This window comes from Mizuhopecten yessoensis, unplaced genomic scaffold (genome assembly GCF_002113885.1).
Source record: "Mizuhopecten yessoensis strain PY_sf001 unplaced genomic scaffold, ASM211388v2 scaffold716227, whole genome shotgun sequence".
In the NCBI taxonomy this organism is placed as follows: Eukaryota; Metazoa; Mollusca; class Bivalvia; order Pectinida; family Pectinidae; genus Mizuhopecten; species Mizuhopecten yessoensis.
The window spans coordinates 198,193-214,535 of record NW_018480011.1 but is presented as its reverse complement, the minus strand read 5'-3'; the positions used below and the strand labels follow the sequence as shown (position 1 = coordinate 214,535).

Here is a 16,343-nt window from a genome sequence, read left to right as displayed (position 1 = left end):
TTTATTTTAGAGGTAAGATATCAAACAGTTACATCATGTAGTACATATACGCTTATTGCGATTTCATGGGTATTGTGAACTAACTGTGGCTCCCCAGCTAATCTCACTCTTTCTTTCTGTATTTGTTAAGTAGAGAAAAGCCCTGTGGAATCCTTCCACTGAGGGGATCTGACTGGATGTTGGCTGAGGAAACTTCCGAACAGTTAGTATTATTTGAATTACATTGTACATACACTTTGCGGTGGCTCGAGATGTGAAGATCCAATCTAGTGTTGCCGTTTAGATCAAGACCCGTAGGGGCATGTTCTCAGTTGCATCTCAACATCATTAAAGTTGTACCTGATTGATTGAACATTCTTCTTATTAATCGATTTTTTTGTTGGATAAAGGATGAAGTGCAATGTGTTACTGTGTCACCACCATTGATATAGCGTCTTCTCAGAATCCGCCACCAAGCCACGCCATCTGAAAATGTACATGTGTAGTGCTAACGTATGGTTCTAATCATTGCATATAGACCAAAGTGAATATCCCCCCTATCATCCTCGATAGCAGGTGTTTACGCTCAGCTTTACCCAATACACCCCTGGAATGCGTCATAGCAAAATTGAAGGCACGCGGCTAGCTATTTGAGTTGTATCAGGTAAACAATCCTGACCAATCGCTTGACTGTTCTTTGAAGATTACAGTAGAGCAACGCCCGACTTTAAAGCCAGTAAGTTTTACCGTTATGCGACCGCGATATTCTTTTGATGTACATCAAAGGTTAGGGTCAAACAAGTCTTCTCGTGTCATCAACAACGTGGTTGACATATTCCAGGGGTGTAGAGAGCGCAAGTGAATGTAACCCCTGGATATCGAGGACGCTCTCCTATAGGTCGGTTTTCCCTGCCTTTACTTCTTGGTGTACCCACAGTGGTCCGTTACAAAAGACTGAAATACACATATATATGAATTTCAGACATGTTTATGTATGCTGTGACTCATATCAGTTTAGCATATTAGGTGTTTTTCCGACATTGGTAATGATCCTAGCTCTGTCAAGTGTGGTGTACTGGAAGGAAATTTGATGGGTTGTCGTTCCGCTGATACGATTATGTATCATTATTGAGCATCTATCAGAGTTTCCTTCTTCTACACATCGTCTTCAAACTTATTATGTAAATTGGTTGCTTTTTAGAGCTTGCATTCGGTTCCGTCTATGGCGAGTGTATTATTTGTGTTGTACATAACGGATATCTGACACGACAACAGTTCTCATTCGCAATCAATGTTTGGTTTTCATTGAAATTTACTTTACATGGTGTGTAGTTAGTGGTTCCGCTCCTTACCGACAGATTTGATACAATGTAATTTACTCCGTAATGAACGGATCCTCGTGAAACTGAAGTTGTTTGAACAATAACTGTGATCATCCTTTTGGTATTGAAGCCTCATGTCTAAACATCAATAAACAACCAAACTGGTTCCATGTGATAGTCATTTATTACATAGAACGAAGAACACCCTACGACACTTACAACATACAAAACGTGTACGATAAAACAGGTCTGCGATATACACATGCAATTAACATTGCTACAATACTATTTCATGATAAATTACATAGTTTATTGACATAATTAACACACATATATACACTAAATTCAGATTAGCATAGGAAATAGATATACAAATCCTACAATATCAATCCTACAGGGGTCTAATGTATTTTCTTGCTTGTCGTCTATATTGTATCTGTAGGGGGGGAATAGCGCACCTCAACTCCGTTAATAACTCACAAATCACGCTCCATAAGTATAAAATTGGTTATCATTACAAAAAGTATAATGGAAAACCACACCCATTAAAGCACGTCTTATATAAGGAGGGGTCATTTAACTTCCTCTAATAGCAAAACGCATAAATTCCATAAAGATAAACAATATAATAAACTTAAATGGTTTTAAGTATGGTCTAAATAACACTAACTTAAATAGTCCCGATGCAGGCCTTGTATGTGTATATATATGCTAGTACGTCGGTTAGTAACCTCGATACTCCATTGGTTACGCGCGCTCACCAGGGATGTGTAGTCCACTACACATCCCTGCGCTCACTAACGCTTTCTGCAGAGAGTGAACGTGAACCACAGGGGCACGTTACAAATGTCTGAAATACACACATATGCTATACTGATATGGGTCACAACACACATAAACATGCCCCTGTGCGTGAACGTAACTCCTGGAGTATCGAGGCCATGATGGTCGGTTATGTTTTGTGTCCGTGTCAAGTGAGAGACTTTCAGATAGTATAATGCCTCCATACATGTACGTACGCGACTTAGCTTACTCACAGGGGCACGTTACAAATGTCTGAAATACACACATATGCTATACTGATATGGGTCACAACATATGTGTGTTGTGACCCATATCAGTATAGCATATGTGTGTATTTCAGACATTTGTAACGTGCCCCTGTGGCTTACTCTACTCCGCATCATCAGGCGCTTTACTCCGTACCGCACCGGCCGGGGTACCCGGTGTGTCACGAGTACCGATATAACCATGGTACAATTATTATGTACATGTACGTGTTGCATGTACTGTTTCATTTTTGTATAACTATTTTAACTTTTTCCATGTGCTTTTTTATATCTGTAAATGTGTCCATCAAAATGACAGTTTATATAGCACAGAACTATTACAATTATATATACATGTATAGTTAAGATCAATATGTAGTTAACTCTAGTAAAATGTTTGTGATTATCATAATTCACGCCTTTATGTGAAAATAATGACGTACATTAATTGGAATCGTTCGTTAAAGCAATCATCATAGTTACATCATATGCATTTTATCACAAATACAAGCATGTACATGTATATTGAAAAATAATTAATTTAATTGGCAATTCAACAATCTAAAATTAAATATATAAATCATAATTATACAAATATCAATCAAAGAAATACACATTTAGAATTGATCCTTTGTTTATATATTTCTTTAATTTTTCTACGGAATTATATTAGAGGGAAAGCCATATGAAATATGTCTGGTGCACTTTGATGTTGAGAGAAAACGCGATATAAACTACCTGATTTGACGGGGAAACCTCCGCTTCAATCTATCTAAGTCCGTGATTTTGCTATCTTCTTCTTTAGGTTACAGGGGTTCCATCAAATTATGATGATTATGCCCTCGGGGTCCTATCATAGGGGCGTGAAAAAATGGGTTATTTACAGCACGGAATTAGATTATCTAAGTCCGTGTTTACAGTGATTAGTTGGTGTTTTTTTGGTGTTTTTTGTTGTGCATGGTACAGATAAAAGGTAAAAGCTGGCGAATGTTTAGCATGTGATGGAGGCTTCAAGGCTTAATCCACTACACATCCCTGTGCTAACCTAATTCCGTGATGATCCCTAAAGCTATAAGCATGAGCATTACAGTCAGCACTCGTAATTAAGTTTGAAAAATCACGAAATGGCAACTGCCATCGAAGTCTTGTGGGCAACATATGTATGTACCTGTACTCATGTGCGAGCTATTTTAGCTGGGGAGGGGACAAGTACACGCGTATTATTAACATAATTATTTTGCAAACTTGATATTCACCGTGTAAGCAAAACACGCGTAATCTAGTAATCTGCATAATATTTCCAGGCTGTTCCAGATCATGATGTACACGTCGCATTGATTATAAGGTCAAAGGTCGCGATGTTTTTTTGACTACATAAGCGATCGTACATAAATGTTGGGACATATAGTGGTAACTTAGATTCAGTAAGCATTATAACTATTTTTCAAACAAATTTACTATTTGTTCTCGAGGATTTTAATAACAATTATTTTCTTTATTTCCTTGTGTTTAAATTGCGTATATTTTTATCATTAACATAAGCGGCTTTGTGACGACGACTACTTGAAACGGAAGCGAACAGTTGCGTCAAAAGCAGAAAAAATGAACCGACACTCAGAAAGAAACCAATTTCCTCCACCACAGTTATTCAAATTTGATAACTTGTAAGTATTTGTTTTAAGAAATGAATTATTTTCAATGCCAATGATATAGTTCCAACGTTAAGCTTGTAATTAGCATTTCGTCATGCATATTCATATTGGCCTAGCTAGCCTACTGTCAGAATTCGGTATGTCCTGTTTTGCACTCTGAAATCGAAAGAAACATTTCAATAATCGTCCTTATGCGAGCATAGTGTGAGGTAAATTATCTTAGTTTATAAATGAATTATTAATTGTTAACGACAGACAATAGGTTGCCATGTGGTTTTGGTTGGTTAACCAACGACGAATCTGTTTCTAGGACTAAAGGATATTTCATGATTTGTACGTGGCGCTATATTTAGCTTTAAATTACATGTATATCTACAAGCAGTCAACTATGACGATTCTAGTTCCTGCTTGAGTAATTTCAAAAACATATTCCGACAATGTGCAGTATCGGCTCTTATTCTTAATAGAGGTTAGACACCGGCTGTAGATATATCTGTCAAAATGTCTAAATCTTGTCGGGCCAGAGGAAACTAGGGCAAAACGGTGGTGTAACTGTTCAATAATGTCCAGTCATATATGAGCAATCCAGGTTCAAGGGGATACTCACTATTGTGTCTGTAAATTCCAAGATAGCGTTAAAACGGGACAAGAAGGCCATTATAAAATATATGTATAACATTTACAACTGAAGGTAGTTAAAGCTGACTATCAAAACATTATGAAAAAACACACAATTACATCTCCTTGTCACATTATGTAACAAGTTCAAGTGATGCAAGCTATACAACAGTACACTAAACCAGACCTGGATAGGACACATTCCTCCCCAACCTTAGCCTTTATATATGATAAGCTGCCATCCCAGTCAACATTCTCTCACCTCTGTATATATACTTTCAGTAAAGAGTGTTTTTCTGGGTTCATTCGAAATGGAAAATGTTCCTTTTATCTCCCAATATCTCTTTTAAACCTCCCACCATACAGGCCGCAATGAAATCTCTTTCAGTTTGCAGGATCGATATTGAAAATTATAAATAAATGAGTAAAGTTAACTGTTTCATCCATGATCAGTATACTTTTGACCCTTTCAAAGTACTTTCAAAGAGCTATCTGGTCGCTGACAATCGACCAAGTCCAATTCCACTACTTTCCTCCCTCCTTTTTCTACGTCTTCGGGGAAACACTATTTCAACACAGATTCTGATATCCTCTTGCTAAGCATTGTATGAGACAAGGGTTTGCAAGCTCGCCAATTTTGTAACAGGAGAAAGAGAAATGCAATGGCCAGACCGGGGTTCAAAACGGGGCCCTCAGCATTCTAGACGGATGCTCTACCAATTCCAATTGAGCTATCTAGATCTGGTCGCCGACGATCGACCCAGTCCAGTTCCGCCACAAAAGGAAACATTCCAGATAAAAGAAAGAAAAAATCTGATTTAACATCCAAGAATTCCCTATTGTGAAATATCTGAAAAAAATAGTGCATATAGTTAGGAATAAACTTATTCTGATTGACAGAATTTCCAAGTGGTAATTTTCCTGGTGATACAAAATTAAAGATCTCTGAATTATAAAGTGAAGAAACAACAATGAATGCAATTTATTGCATTGATGACAATGATTCATGCATCATGGATGATGGTTTGATAAGATAGTATAGTCAGTCAATACAATTCATGGCTATATTCACAGGGATTACAGATGACAATCTTATAAATATAGACTGGTATATATAATATTGTCAAAAAGAACACTGATAAGGACTGGTGATAAGAAGGCATTCAGTACATGATATATGTATAGTAGTTTAAGCTCACATATAATTGATGCAGAAATTGTGTCCTATCTTTAATGTAAAATAATTTATTTAGGTGCTTTGAACCGGTATATGCCATATGGTTCATATTTTCTGACCAAGCAGGCATTGATAAAAATGACTTTCATTACATAATTTATCAACATCATGGGATTTATTTTGTGATTTGAAAATAGACATTCAACAATTGCAATGTGGTAGAAGAATTTTAAAATTTATCACATTAATATAAAACTTAAATTGCTCTATAGCTGACCTACTAGAAAAAAATTACATACATTAATCAATGCGAGTGTTAAAAAATATATTCACATTCAGTGTATTTGTAATAAACAGAAAATCTGTATATCCTCAAACAGCGGAACTATGTGGTATATACTGGCCACTTTTAGTTTCTGATATTAGGGCTTCAACTAATTTAAATTTCCACTAGTCACAGAGACACTTGAACTAGAAGTTTCCAATTTTTACTAGTCTATGAGCAAATTCCACTATTCAACATGACAATTAATATCTGATTGTGATGTATGTGAAAATGGCAGTCTATTTTCTGTGTGTTTCAGGGAGAATCATGTTCAGGACCATCTGAAGAGGGTGTATGGCTGCCTTTCCATCTCCATGTTCACCGCCTTCGCGGGGGCCTATGTTCACCTTTACACAGCATGGCTCCAGGTACAGCACAGCCAAAACCATGTGATAAAAACACAAACAGATATGTTACATAAGATAGCCCCCTGTGATTTGTCTGAAGTGTACATCTTCATCTTGCTTTCAAGTTTGAACAAAATCGGTTGTCAAGTCACTCATAATAATTGATCAATGCGTGTACCAAGCATTACACATGAGCTAGTGTGGGTGCTATAGGTGTACATTTGAGAGAAGGAAGACTAACAACATGCTATATATCTAATCACTACCGGAATAGAAGAAGACTGATATAGGCTTAGCCTGCTGTCTGATTCTTTTGTTAATACTGTACTAACATCTGATTTAATTATACTACTTACATGTTTGTATTATATATGTGTTGTCAATAGAATTGTTTTGAACAGATTAAGCAAAAAATACCAAACTATGTATCAGTCTATCAGAAGGTGTGGCTGTGCCATTTGATTAACCACACCCTCAGGAGTCATAAACAGACAGATTCATTACTAAAACTTAGCTGCTAAATAGCAATATATATAGTGATGGGCTGACAATTGATAATAATTAGAAATTGATTGATTTGCCCTTTCTGATTCCAATTATCAATTACAAATTATATAATGCACGGTAAATCAGTTCATTATTGAAATCAAAGTGTCAAAATACACGATGTGAAGTATACATTGAAAGTCATTCAGTGTTGATTTTTATCATATGAAACATATTGGAACATAATGTGTAATCAACAACTGTCTATTAAATACACTTTGTTTATTTGACAACAAATATGAAACAAGTTATTTCAACTTATATTAATCACTCTTGTTGGCTCAGATGTTAGTGTGGGTGATGTTTTATTGTGGGAGAAAACCAGAATATCTGGAAAAAAAACACATGGTTGGGCAGGTGACCCCATACCTTTTCACATCCGATCAGGGAATCCAACCCCAGTCGCTTTGGTAAAAGGCGACCAGGGTTAACGTTCTGCCTATTGATGTAATATTAACGTTCTTTCTTTACTTGGGTATTCAGTCCCATAGAATGATAAACCGATTATGCAATCGATCATCAATTAGTTTAAATTTACTACCTCCGACTACTAACCAATTATCAATGATGATGTTCAACAGTTTGCCCATCGCTACTGCTAAAAAGTAAATCAAAATTAATATCCAATTTTGGAGGAAATGGCTTAAGCAAAACACCTGTTTCTGTATTAACTTAATCCCTGACAGTTATGTCCTTGGCATTGTGGATATTGATGAATTAAAACACCCGAGAAGAAACACGAGCCAGACTTAATCCCCTACACTGAGCTGGTGATAATTGTCACCACTGGATTGCTTTAGGATTGCCACAACTGACCTGTACTACACATAGTTCCCCCAGGTGATTGTAATGCCTGTAAGCCTCCTGTTTTCTGGTCATACATTGTATCTGGATACCTGATACCAGTGGTGAAATGATATATCATGCTGTCGATAGATTGTGATTGTGCACCTCTCAGTTTGATTAATCAATGACAACTTCATTAACTTGATAATAATCATCGATAGTATGCTAAACAATTGATCGTTTCAAAACTACTAACACTTATGTGTACGGTTTTCACTCACACCATGCGATTATGAGTACTGATAATTCAGTCACTATCATTAATACGCACTCGGCTGCACTAACACGAGGAGTCAAGCGCGGTTGTCACTATCAGATTTTACTCTCAGTCATGTGTGTGTTTTAATTGCATGAATGTTACAGTATACATGTACTCTATACTTATTTTTAAGGGAACGTTTGATAAACACGCTAGTAGACAGTGTGGCAACTAAATTAAATAATTTAAGACCAAAAAAATGACCTTATACCAACAAGCCAACAGAGAATTGACAGAAAAAAAACTTAGGTTAGTGAAGTATCCAATACTATTGCAATACTGTTGTAATAGTGTTTTCCCCCAATAGCAATAGTATAGCAATAATAAAAAATAAACGCAATAGTCGCCTCTACCCGATACATTATAGAATTTAACAGTATTTTAGTTACGTATGGCATAACCAGAAAAACAAATCCTGGTCATCTACCTATTTATTATAAATTTACTGGTATGTCAGGTTAGTTGTATGGGCTTTATATCAATTTATCATCAAATGTTGATGTGTTTTAGGCTGGTATACTGACCATGCTTGCCTCACTGGGCCTGATGATTTGGCTTGCCTCTACCCATCACTCTAAGGAGACTGAGACCAAGAGACTGGGTATCTTTGCTGGCTTCACATTCTTCACAGGTAATGGTTACTCGATATTGAACATTGGACATGTGTCTCGGAGAAGAACAAATTCTCATTCAAAATGGTTATATATAAATATTTGTTAAGACTGAACACTCATTGAAAATGATCCTGGATTTAAGTTAAATGCTCTGAAATAGAACATTCTTCTCCATTAAGGGTGCATGCCCCCTGCTTCTGCTTGGAAAAAAGTAGCGTCGGTAGGTACTGTAGCTACATGTATGTACATGTATAGGCAATTATTTTTATATATAGAGCAGGAGTTCTGACTAAACCAGTGTTTATCACTGAATGCCTATGAGGGTTGGCACAATAATCAAGAGTCGGTAGGGAAACAGGAAAAACACATATTTTGTTTGGTCTTAAGGGTATATTAGTCAGGTGTGAACATTCATTGAACATGCTGTGGGTAAGTCAGCTAATTAGGGAGAATGATCATTGAAAAATATATGCATGCTTATTTGGTAAGTGTGAATGTTCGTTGAGTGTGCTTATTTTATTAGGGGGATGACCCACTCATCATGCTTGTTTAGTAAGAATGAAAATAAGAACTTGTTTAATGAATATGATAATGCGGTCAAATATTTAGTAGCACTACCCTTTGCCTGTCTACACTGGTTAGGTTTTCTCATTTCTAAACTTTGGTAAATACGTAATTTTAGTGAGAGATATAATCTGATACCTTATATTTGGTTCCCTCTTCATTTGTAATGTTAAAAGTGATGAAAAATATCTTTACTTTGTAATTGTAACAGTATAATTTTCAAGAGGGTACATTTATGGAAGAAATGTTGGAACTACTTGTCTCAACTCAGATACACAATCTGCATGCTGTACATGTATATATATATATATGACTAAACCAGTGCTTATCACTGAATGCGCTAGTCTGAAGAATCTCCTAGAAGAGATGAAAGTACTAAAGACTCGTTGTTGAGAATTTTTCTTTTTATAATATATATATATATATTACAAATGTACATAGATTGTTCTAATTTCAGGAATGTCACTTGGACCTCTCCTGGACTACGTCATCACGGTTGACCCAAGGTGAGTGAAGTGCGAGTGTGTAGACTAGTAATTAGAGGGACATCAATCCCCGACCCATTATTTAAACCCTTTGAAACATTTTTTCTGTATAGATACCTTTGATTCAGAGTTTGTTAATGTTTATTTTGATTCCTACACTTTTGTGGAACATGCCATTTAGACTTGTAACTTAATATGCTGTTAAAAGGGAAGTAACTCATACAGTTAGAAATAAATCTGAAAGATCAACATACCACCGCCAAAAACTGTAAATTTATATGGTAACTGTTTTTGTCAGCATCACTATATAGCTTTGATAAATCCTTTCTGGAATGAAAACCTTTCTTCGCTGGATTTTTGTCAGAAATTAATGAATGAAGATAAAACAAACTAAACATCAACAACAATAGTGTTGAGTGTAAACATTCAGTGCCAGGTCTAGACTGGGATTCGAACCCCTGACTTCAGATGGATATATTACTATTTAACCGATTGAGCTACCTTGGCAACGAAAGTGTCCGGGCAATCGGTGCTACAGATACATCTAAGCGGAAGTCAAGGGGAGATTACTGTATAAAGGAAAACTCACAGAGTAGTGGGGCAGGGAACCCGGATCTTTAAAGAAAGACTAGCTCATGAAATAATTTAATAGGTCTTTCCTGTAATAATCTGCAGTGATGTGTACAAAATTATTGTAATTGTCTAGTCTTGTCCATTTTAAGGGTAACTTTTGATTTTCCAGCATCATTGTGACAGCACTCATGGGGACTTCAGTCATCTTCATTAGCTTTTCACTGGCAGCACTGTTCAATACCAACCGTACCTTCCTGTACATGGGAGGTAAGTACAGTCTGTAGCTCCAGGGTCAGTCCACACCTGTTCAAAGGCTCTGTGTTTTAATTGTGTTTTTATTTATAAACAAAGTGATAAAACTAGATTTATTATACAACTTTGCATTTTTGGCCACAGTATAACAAACGAACATGTTAAGTTGCTTTTCTAATTTCAGTTTCCTGTACTCATTAACAGATTTTTTTTTATCAGTAATAGGCTGATATTTCTTCTCAAATTACCAAACTTGCTATACATCTTTCTTTCCCACATCGAGTAAATGCTGTTTAATCAGTGTATCCACCTAAATTTGTTACTTTCAGTCATTTAAGAAATGACAGGAACAATTTATGTTCTAAATTTGAAAATTAATTCACAATAGTTTAATCAACATGATGAAATGTAGTGACAAATTGTGTCACTTCTTACCATTTTATTTAATGACATTATAGAGTGATCAACATCATACTGATTGTTTCACTAACGATGAAGCAGACTAGATGTAGCAAGGTTTATGAAGTGATCAGTTTTGTTATTAGATGCAAAAAAGGGATTTAGTTACTACTATACAATGTCTGTGTATCACTTATTTGCAGTATTGAAGGAATCTTGTTTTGAATGACTAGAAAACTAGCCGTATGACTAGTAAGATTCACTATGTGTAAAACAAGTGGTTTTCATTGTTTGTTGCATATTGACTATATATGAGTTTAAAATGATATGGTTAATTTTCAGGATTCCTGTTGAGTGCATTGAGCTGGTTGTGTCTGGCTGGACTCCTAAACATTTTCATTGGGTCGAGACTAATCTGGGAGGTAAGAGGATCACTGTTGGAGTTCTGAAGTATCTATATACCGGGTATTTTATACGGTAGTTGTAGGCTTCTGGTAAACTGAATAAAAAAAACACTTAGTATTTCATGTTTGTTAAGTCTTAATTCTATCCTTTACATGTGGTACTTGCAACACCATTGTAAAAAAACCGTAAAGATGACAGATTTTGCCTTGGATATGTAATGTAAATTTCTATGCTTTTAAATGAGATACACAACATTTTGTTGATTTCTCAGGCTCTATATCTAATCCAACTTGACCTGACTTTCATTGATTTCCAGGTTCAGCTCTATGCTGGTCTGTTTATCTTTTGTGCCTTTGTGCTGTACGATACCCAGATGATCGTTGAGAAGAAGCGAATGGGGGATGATGACTACATCTGGTATGTGATCGCTGATGTCAGTAAAAAATGGAGAAGATTTTAAGGTTCAGTCAAAAGTAGGGTTAGATAGCTATAGGAAGCCAAAATATTGATAAAAGCATGAAAAACTATACTGATCACATAACTGAACACTACAGGTAAACTTACCGTATGTATAATTTAAAATGTACATACCAACTGATTAAATTGATCATTTCCATGTCATTATTAACAGAATCCAGAATGATGCATTATTATTTCTTTCAGGATCAATAAATTTTCACAATACTTATAAAATACAGCAGTATTGATGTTATTTGGATTTTTATTAACCTAATGAATATAGTTTATATGTCAAGGTCTAGAACTGTCTCCAAATCATTGTTGGTGTCAATAAATAGGACATTGCTACTTGATAAAGTAGTGTATTCTAGATGTATTTCTGAATCATTGCAAGAGTTTGGCTAATACTTTTGACTCTTGACTAATTCTACTAAAATCTCTGAATATTAGTTTAAAAGAAAAAGGGTGATACTTTTGGTGGAAATGAAAAATACAAATTCCTCAGAATCTTTGTTGGAGTGAAGTTGATACTTTTGACAGTGATGAATTTTGGAAGTCCTTGTTTGAGTAAGGTTGAAATTTCTGTTAGTGATCAATTTTCTCTAGAAATATATCTGAATCATCGTTGAGTCGAGCCAATACATCAGTGTTTTGTTAACTTTGTGTTTCAGGCACAGTGTGGATTTGTTCTTGGACTTCATCCAAATCTTCCGTCGTCTCCTGATCATTCTGTCCAACAAGGTATGTCAATGGTTTTCCTCTTGTAAATGTGACGATGACTTTTCCAATCTGGCATGCCATTTTTGCTATAACTTCAAAATAAATACTTTTTATTACATTTTTGCCAGTGAAATCTCTATCAACTTGATAAAATTGATGTCTTTCACACTGTGACAAATATCAAAAGAGATATTTTCACAGTGTGAAAATATCACTTTTTAGTATTGACCAATCATAACAGTATCTTCTATTCGCTGCATTCAAAGGCAACGATATTTTGTCACAGATTCACATGAGGCGACGTTAGAATAAGTGGTTGTTATGCATGGCAAGTGTTTGGTACACACACTTAAGTATTTACATATATATAGCAGTAACTACATTTTAATAAGCAATCATACCAGAAAATAGTAGAAAACGTTGAAATTGCGTTGAGAATGCCACTCAGGAAAGCGCGCAGCCTTGTTGTCAGACGTGAAGTCAGTCATTATAATATGGCGCTTATAATCACGTTTCTGATTCCTGCCCTTTTTTTAATGCATTAGATTTTTCATGTTTTATGCTTTAAAAATGTAGTAAATAGAAAATTCAATGGTGTCTTCAGTAATGACAAATATATTTCACTCGTGTCGCTAATATTTTGAAATTTTTTACTCATGCTGCGCACTCGTAAAAATATTAGCCACACTCGTGAAATATATTTTTTATTACTGAAGACACCATTAAATATCCTCTATATATATTCATGTATCTGAAATAAGGAAAAGTTTGTATCTATTCTAGACATCAAAAACAATTTTATTGAAAAGGTTTAAAAACAGCAAAGATGAACACTTCGTAAATAATTGTTGTTTTTTACAGTCTGTATTACTGGATATTAAAATCTGGGGTCTGGTTCTGGTTGTTTAAAGCCTGACAAAGTTAATTATTTATTAATGCCATTTTTGAAAATATAATTTATGAGATGTATCTGAAAATTTACTACTATATCTGTGTTATTGATCTTCAGATGACCATTTTGAATCTTGGTATCTGTAAATGTATTTTTAATTTTCGATATTTTTGAAAATATTCTAGGTTAATGTTTGATTTCATTTTCACTATACAATCATTTTAACTGTCAGAGTTTTACCCATAGGACAAGAAGAAGGAAAAGAATTAAGAGATGGAGAATTGATGAGGTTTGGCAGATGGCAGTTACTGAGATGACAACTCCAAAAACACTTGAAGGAAAGTTCTACATTCCCGAAATACAGGATTATGGATAGCATACAAGAAGTATTACGGAACTGAACTGTATTATTATATATATTTAGTGAAAATATTGTTTTGGAGAAAAGAGAACTTTGACATTATTAAGGCTTGTTTTTTGTGCTTGTATTATCAAACCGTCACGTAAAAGCCTCTAACTCCATATTTTCCCTGTTTGTTCTCTCAGTTTATGTTGAATTTCTATGTTTCATTCAATAACAAAAATTAATAAGGTTACATGAATAATGGGGAAATTTCAACCTATCTCGCCTAGAAAAAACATAACTGTTAATTGTAAACATAATCTTTGAAAATGAAGAATGAAGGCTTTTGATTTTTTTATAATGCAAGACTACACTAAATTTGTTGGAATCGTCATGATGTTATAGAGTATGATTTTTTTTAAATAACATTACAATCACAAGCTAATGCTTTTTGTTGATAGAATATTTAACATATAGATATCAGTGGTGAAATTTGTTTGATTTATTGCTTATTTATTGTCAAATAGTTTGCATTGTACTGTGTTTTGAAGTTTGGAGAATGCTCAATTAAACCAGAAACAATTCAACAAATAATTCAGTATTCATTTTCTGATATTCTCCATGTCTTTTATGATGACGAGTCTGATAGCATGCATGTCAGTGCACAAATTCATTTTAATTTTTTTAATTTTTTTTTTACTTAAAAAAAATAGTTTTCAAAAAGAAAACGTATTTGAAAGTACATTTTAGCACATGAGTTTGATAACTTCTATTTGTACCTATATCTAATTCATATCCTTCAATACCTTATTGGACACCACACATAAAGTTCAATATTAAGTGTTATTCAGAAAATTGTGTAGCTATACAATTTTGAGATTTCTAGCTCTTGAATTTTTGTATTCATCACTTTCATAATTGTAAACAAGTTTTTAATTCGCTTGTAACATTAATATTTTGTATTTAACATTCAATTTAAGGAATAGAAATCAGTCTTATTTTCAACTTTTAATAGAATCCACATAGTTTGGTAAGTGTACTGAGGGTTATCGGGGTACGTGTATCTATTGTAGAGTGGACAAAAACTTACTTGGACATTTTCAGAAATATTTTTTTTGAAGTTAAACACTTGGCAAACCCTATGCATGGCAAACTTCAAAAGTATTACCATCCAATTGAGTTTTTCCGTCTATATTACACAGAAGTAAACTTTGATCATTTAACTGGAGCATAACCTAGGTCATTTACCCCTGAAATTTCAGAATGAACTATTCCAGACATTGAATTGGAAGAGTTCAAATGTGTTTTCAGGGGTGAATGAGTTTAAAAAAAATGTATTTTTACAGACATTTAAATATATATTATATCCCATTTATTATCTTCTGATTTTTATCACCTTTTTAATTGGTTTGGTGTTAGTGTCACAGTAAAACTGCAATTACTGGTAAGATAATACATGGGTGGCGGTTTAATACAAATGCTGCTATAATGAATACCTATATCAACATTAATAGACGGACACGAAGGGAAAATATCCGTTTTATAAACAGTGCCATATGATTCTGGAAATTGTATGACTCATTTAAATATTTTTTGTCATTGTTATATGAGGACAACTATTTGTTAATTCTACATAACAATTCACCTTCACCATATTTCTGATAAAGCTAATTAAGCCTTACACCAACCAATGATCAGTTGATTTAAAACTCCAGAGTCTGTATTACAGTCAGTACAGTATACATCATAAGACTGGTCTGTGGTAAAGTATGGTAGGCATTCTGTTTTGTAACATTTGATTTGATGGAACATGCTGCTTCTAACGTTCGGATTTTGTGTGGTAAACATTTCCTGTTTAGTTAGTTGACTGATCATGTTGGTTTTTAAACCATTGCTCCTACCAAATAAAACTACCCTTCGAAACATTTCCCTGTATGATTTTGCCAATTTCCTTTTTCATTAACATAACATGTATATATTGGTTTATAGTTAAAAGCATTAAAATTTATTAATGGATGTACATCATAATTATTCAAGTTTTAATAGATAATTTTTTTTTTCAATTTGTTTTGAGAATTTTTGGCCTGGCTTTGTTCACCTTCTTTGGTTTCTTCATATATCTTTATTTACTTTGTTAATTGTTGTGTACTGGCCCCTCCAGATTTATATGTATGGTAAATAAAATCTTTTCATCACATCTTTTTTCGCATCTTTATTTTGCCTCGTGCAGGTACTAGTTTTTAATATGGTTCAAGGTTACAAGGTTAAAAATCTTATTAAAATTAATAAAATATTTGTTAAAAAAATATTTCTTCTTTTGTGTTAAAATACTTCAATAATGAGCATAACTATAATAAACCTATTTGTCATATTCGAAATAGGTGAACATGAGTTCTTTCACAACAGCCTGCATATGGCAATATTCTGGAGCTATGATATCATACGAGACAATGCCGTGCTCCAGATGTCAGCAATGTCAACAGGGCGGGGAAAGCATCATATAATTAAAATTAAAAG

The 16,343-nt window shown here is 34.3% G+C and overlaps 1 protein-coding gene across 1 annotated transcript; it reads left to right on the top strand.

Annotated features, from left to right (window-relative positions):
- The first annotated feature begins 3,892 nt into the window (after positions 1-3,892).
- LOC110442197 (probable Bax inhibitor 1) lies at positions 3,893-16,023 on the top strand. Its single transcript, XM_021485689.1, has 9 exons — positions 3,893-4,014; positions 6,382-6,490; positions 8,631-8,751; positions 9,756-9,804; positions 10,526-10,623; positions 11,350-11,429; positions 11,729-11,829; positions 12,543-12,612; positions 13,730-16,023. Exons 1-9 carry the CDS (start codon positions 3,953-3,955, stop codon positions 13,751-13,753), a joined length of 714 nt encoding a protein of 237 aa, XP_021341364.1. The 5' UTR covers positions 3,893-3,952; the 3' UTR covers positions 13,754-16,023.
- The last annotated feature ends 320 nt before the right edge of the window (positions 16,024-16,343 follow it).

What these genes read in the sequence shown, in the direction of transcription:
- LOC110442197 (XM_021485689.1), top strand. Translation starts at nt 3,953, where the DNA reads ATGAACCGACACTCAGAAAGAAACCAATTTCCTCCACCACAGTTATTC. An exon ending in TTATTCAAATTTGATAACTT is followed by an intron (nt 4,015 to 6,381) that starts GTAAGTATTTGT and finishes TGTGTGTTTCAG; the next exon opens with GGAGAATCATGTTCAGGACC. An exon ending in GGTCGAGACTAATCTGGGAG is followed by an intron (nt 11,430 to 11,728) that starts GTAAGAGGATCA and finishes ATTGATTTCCAG; the next exon opens with GTTCAGCTCTATGCTGGTCT.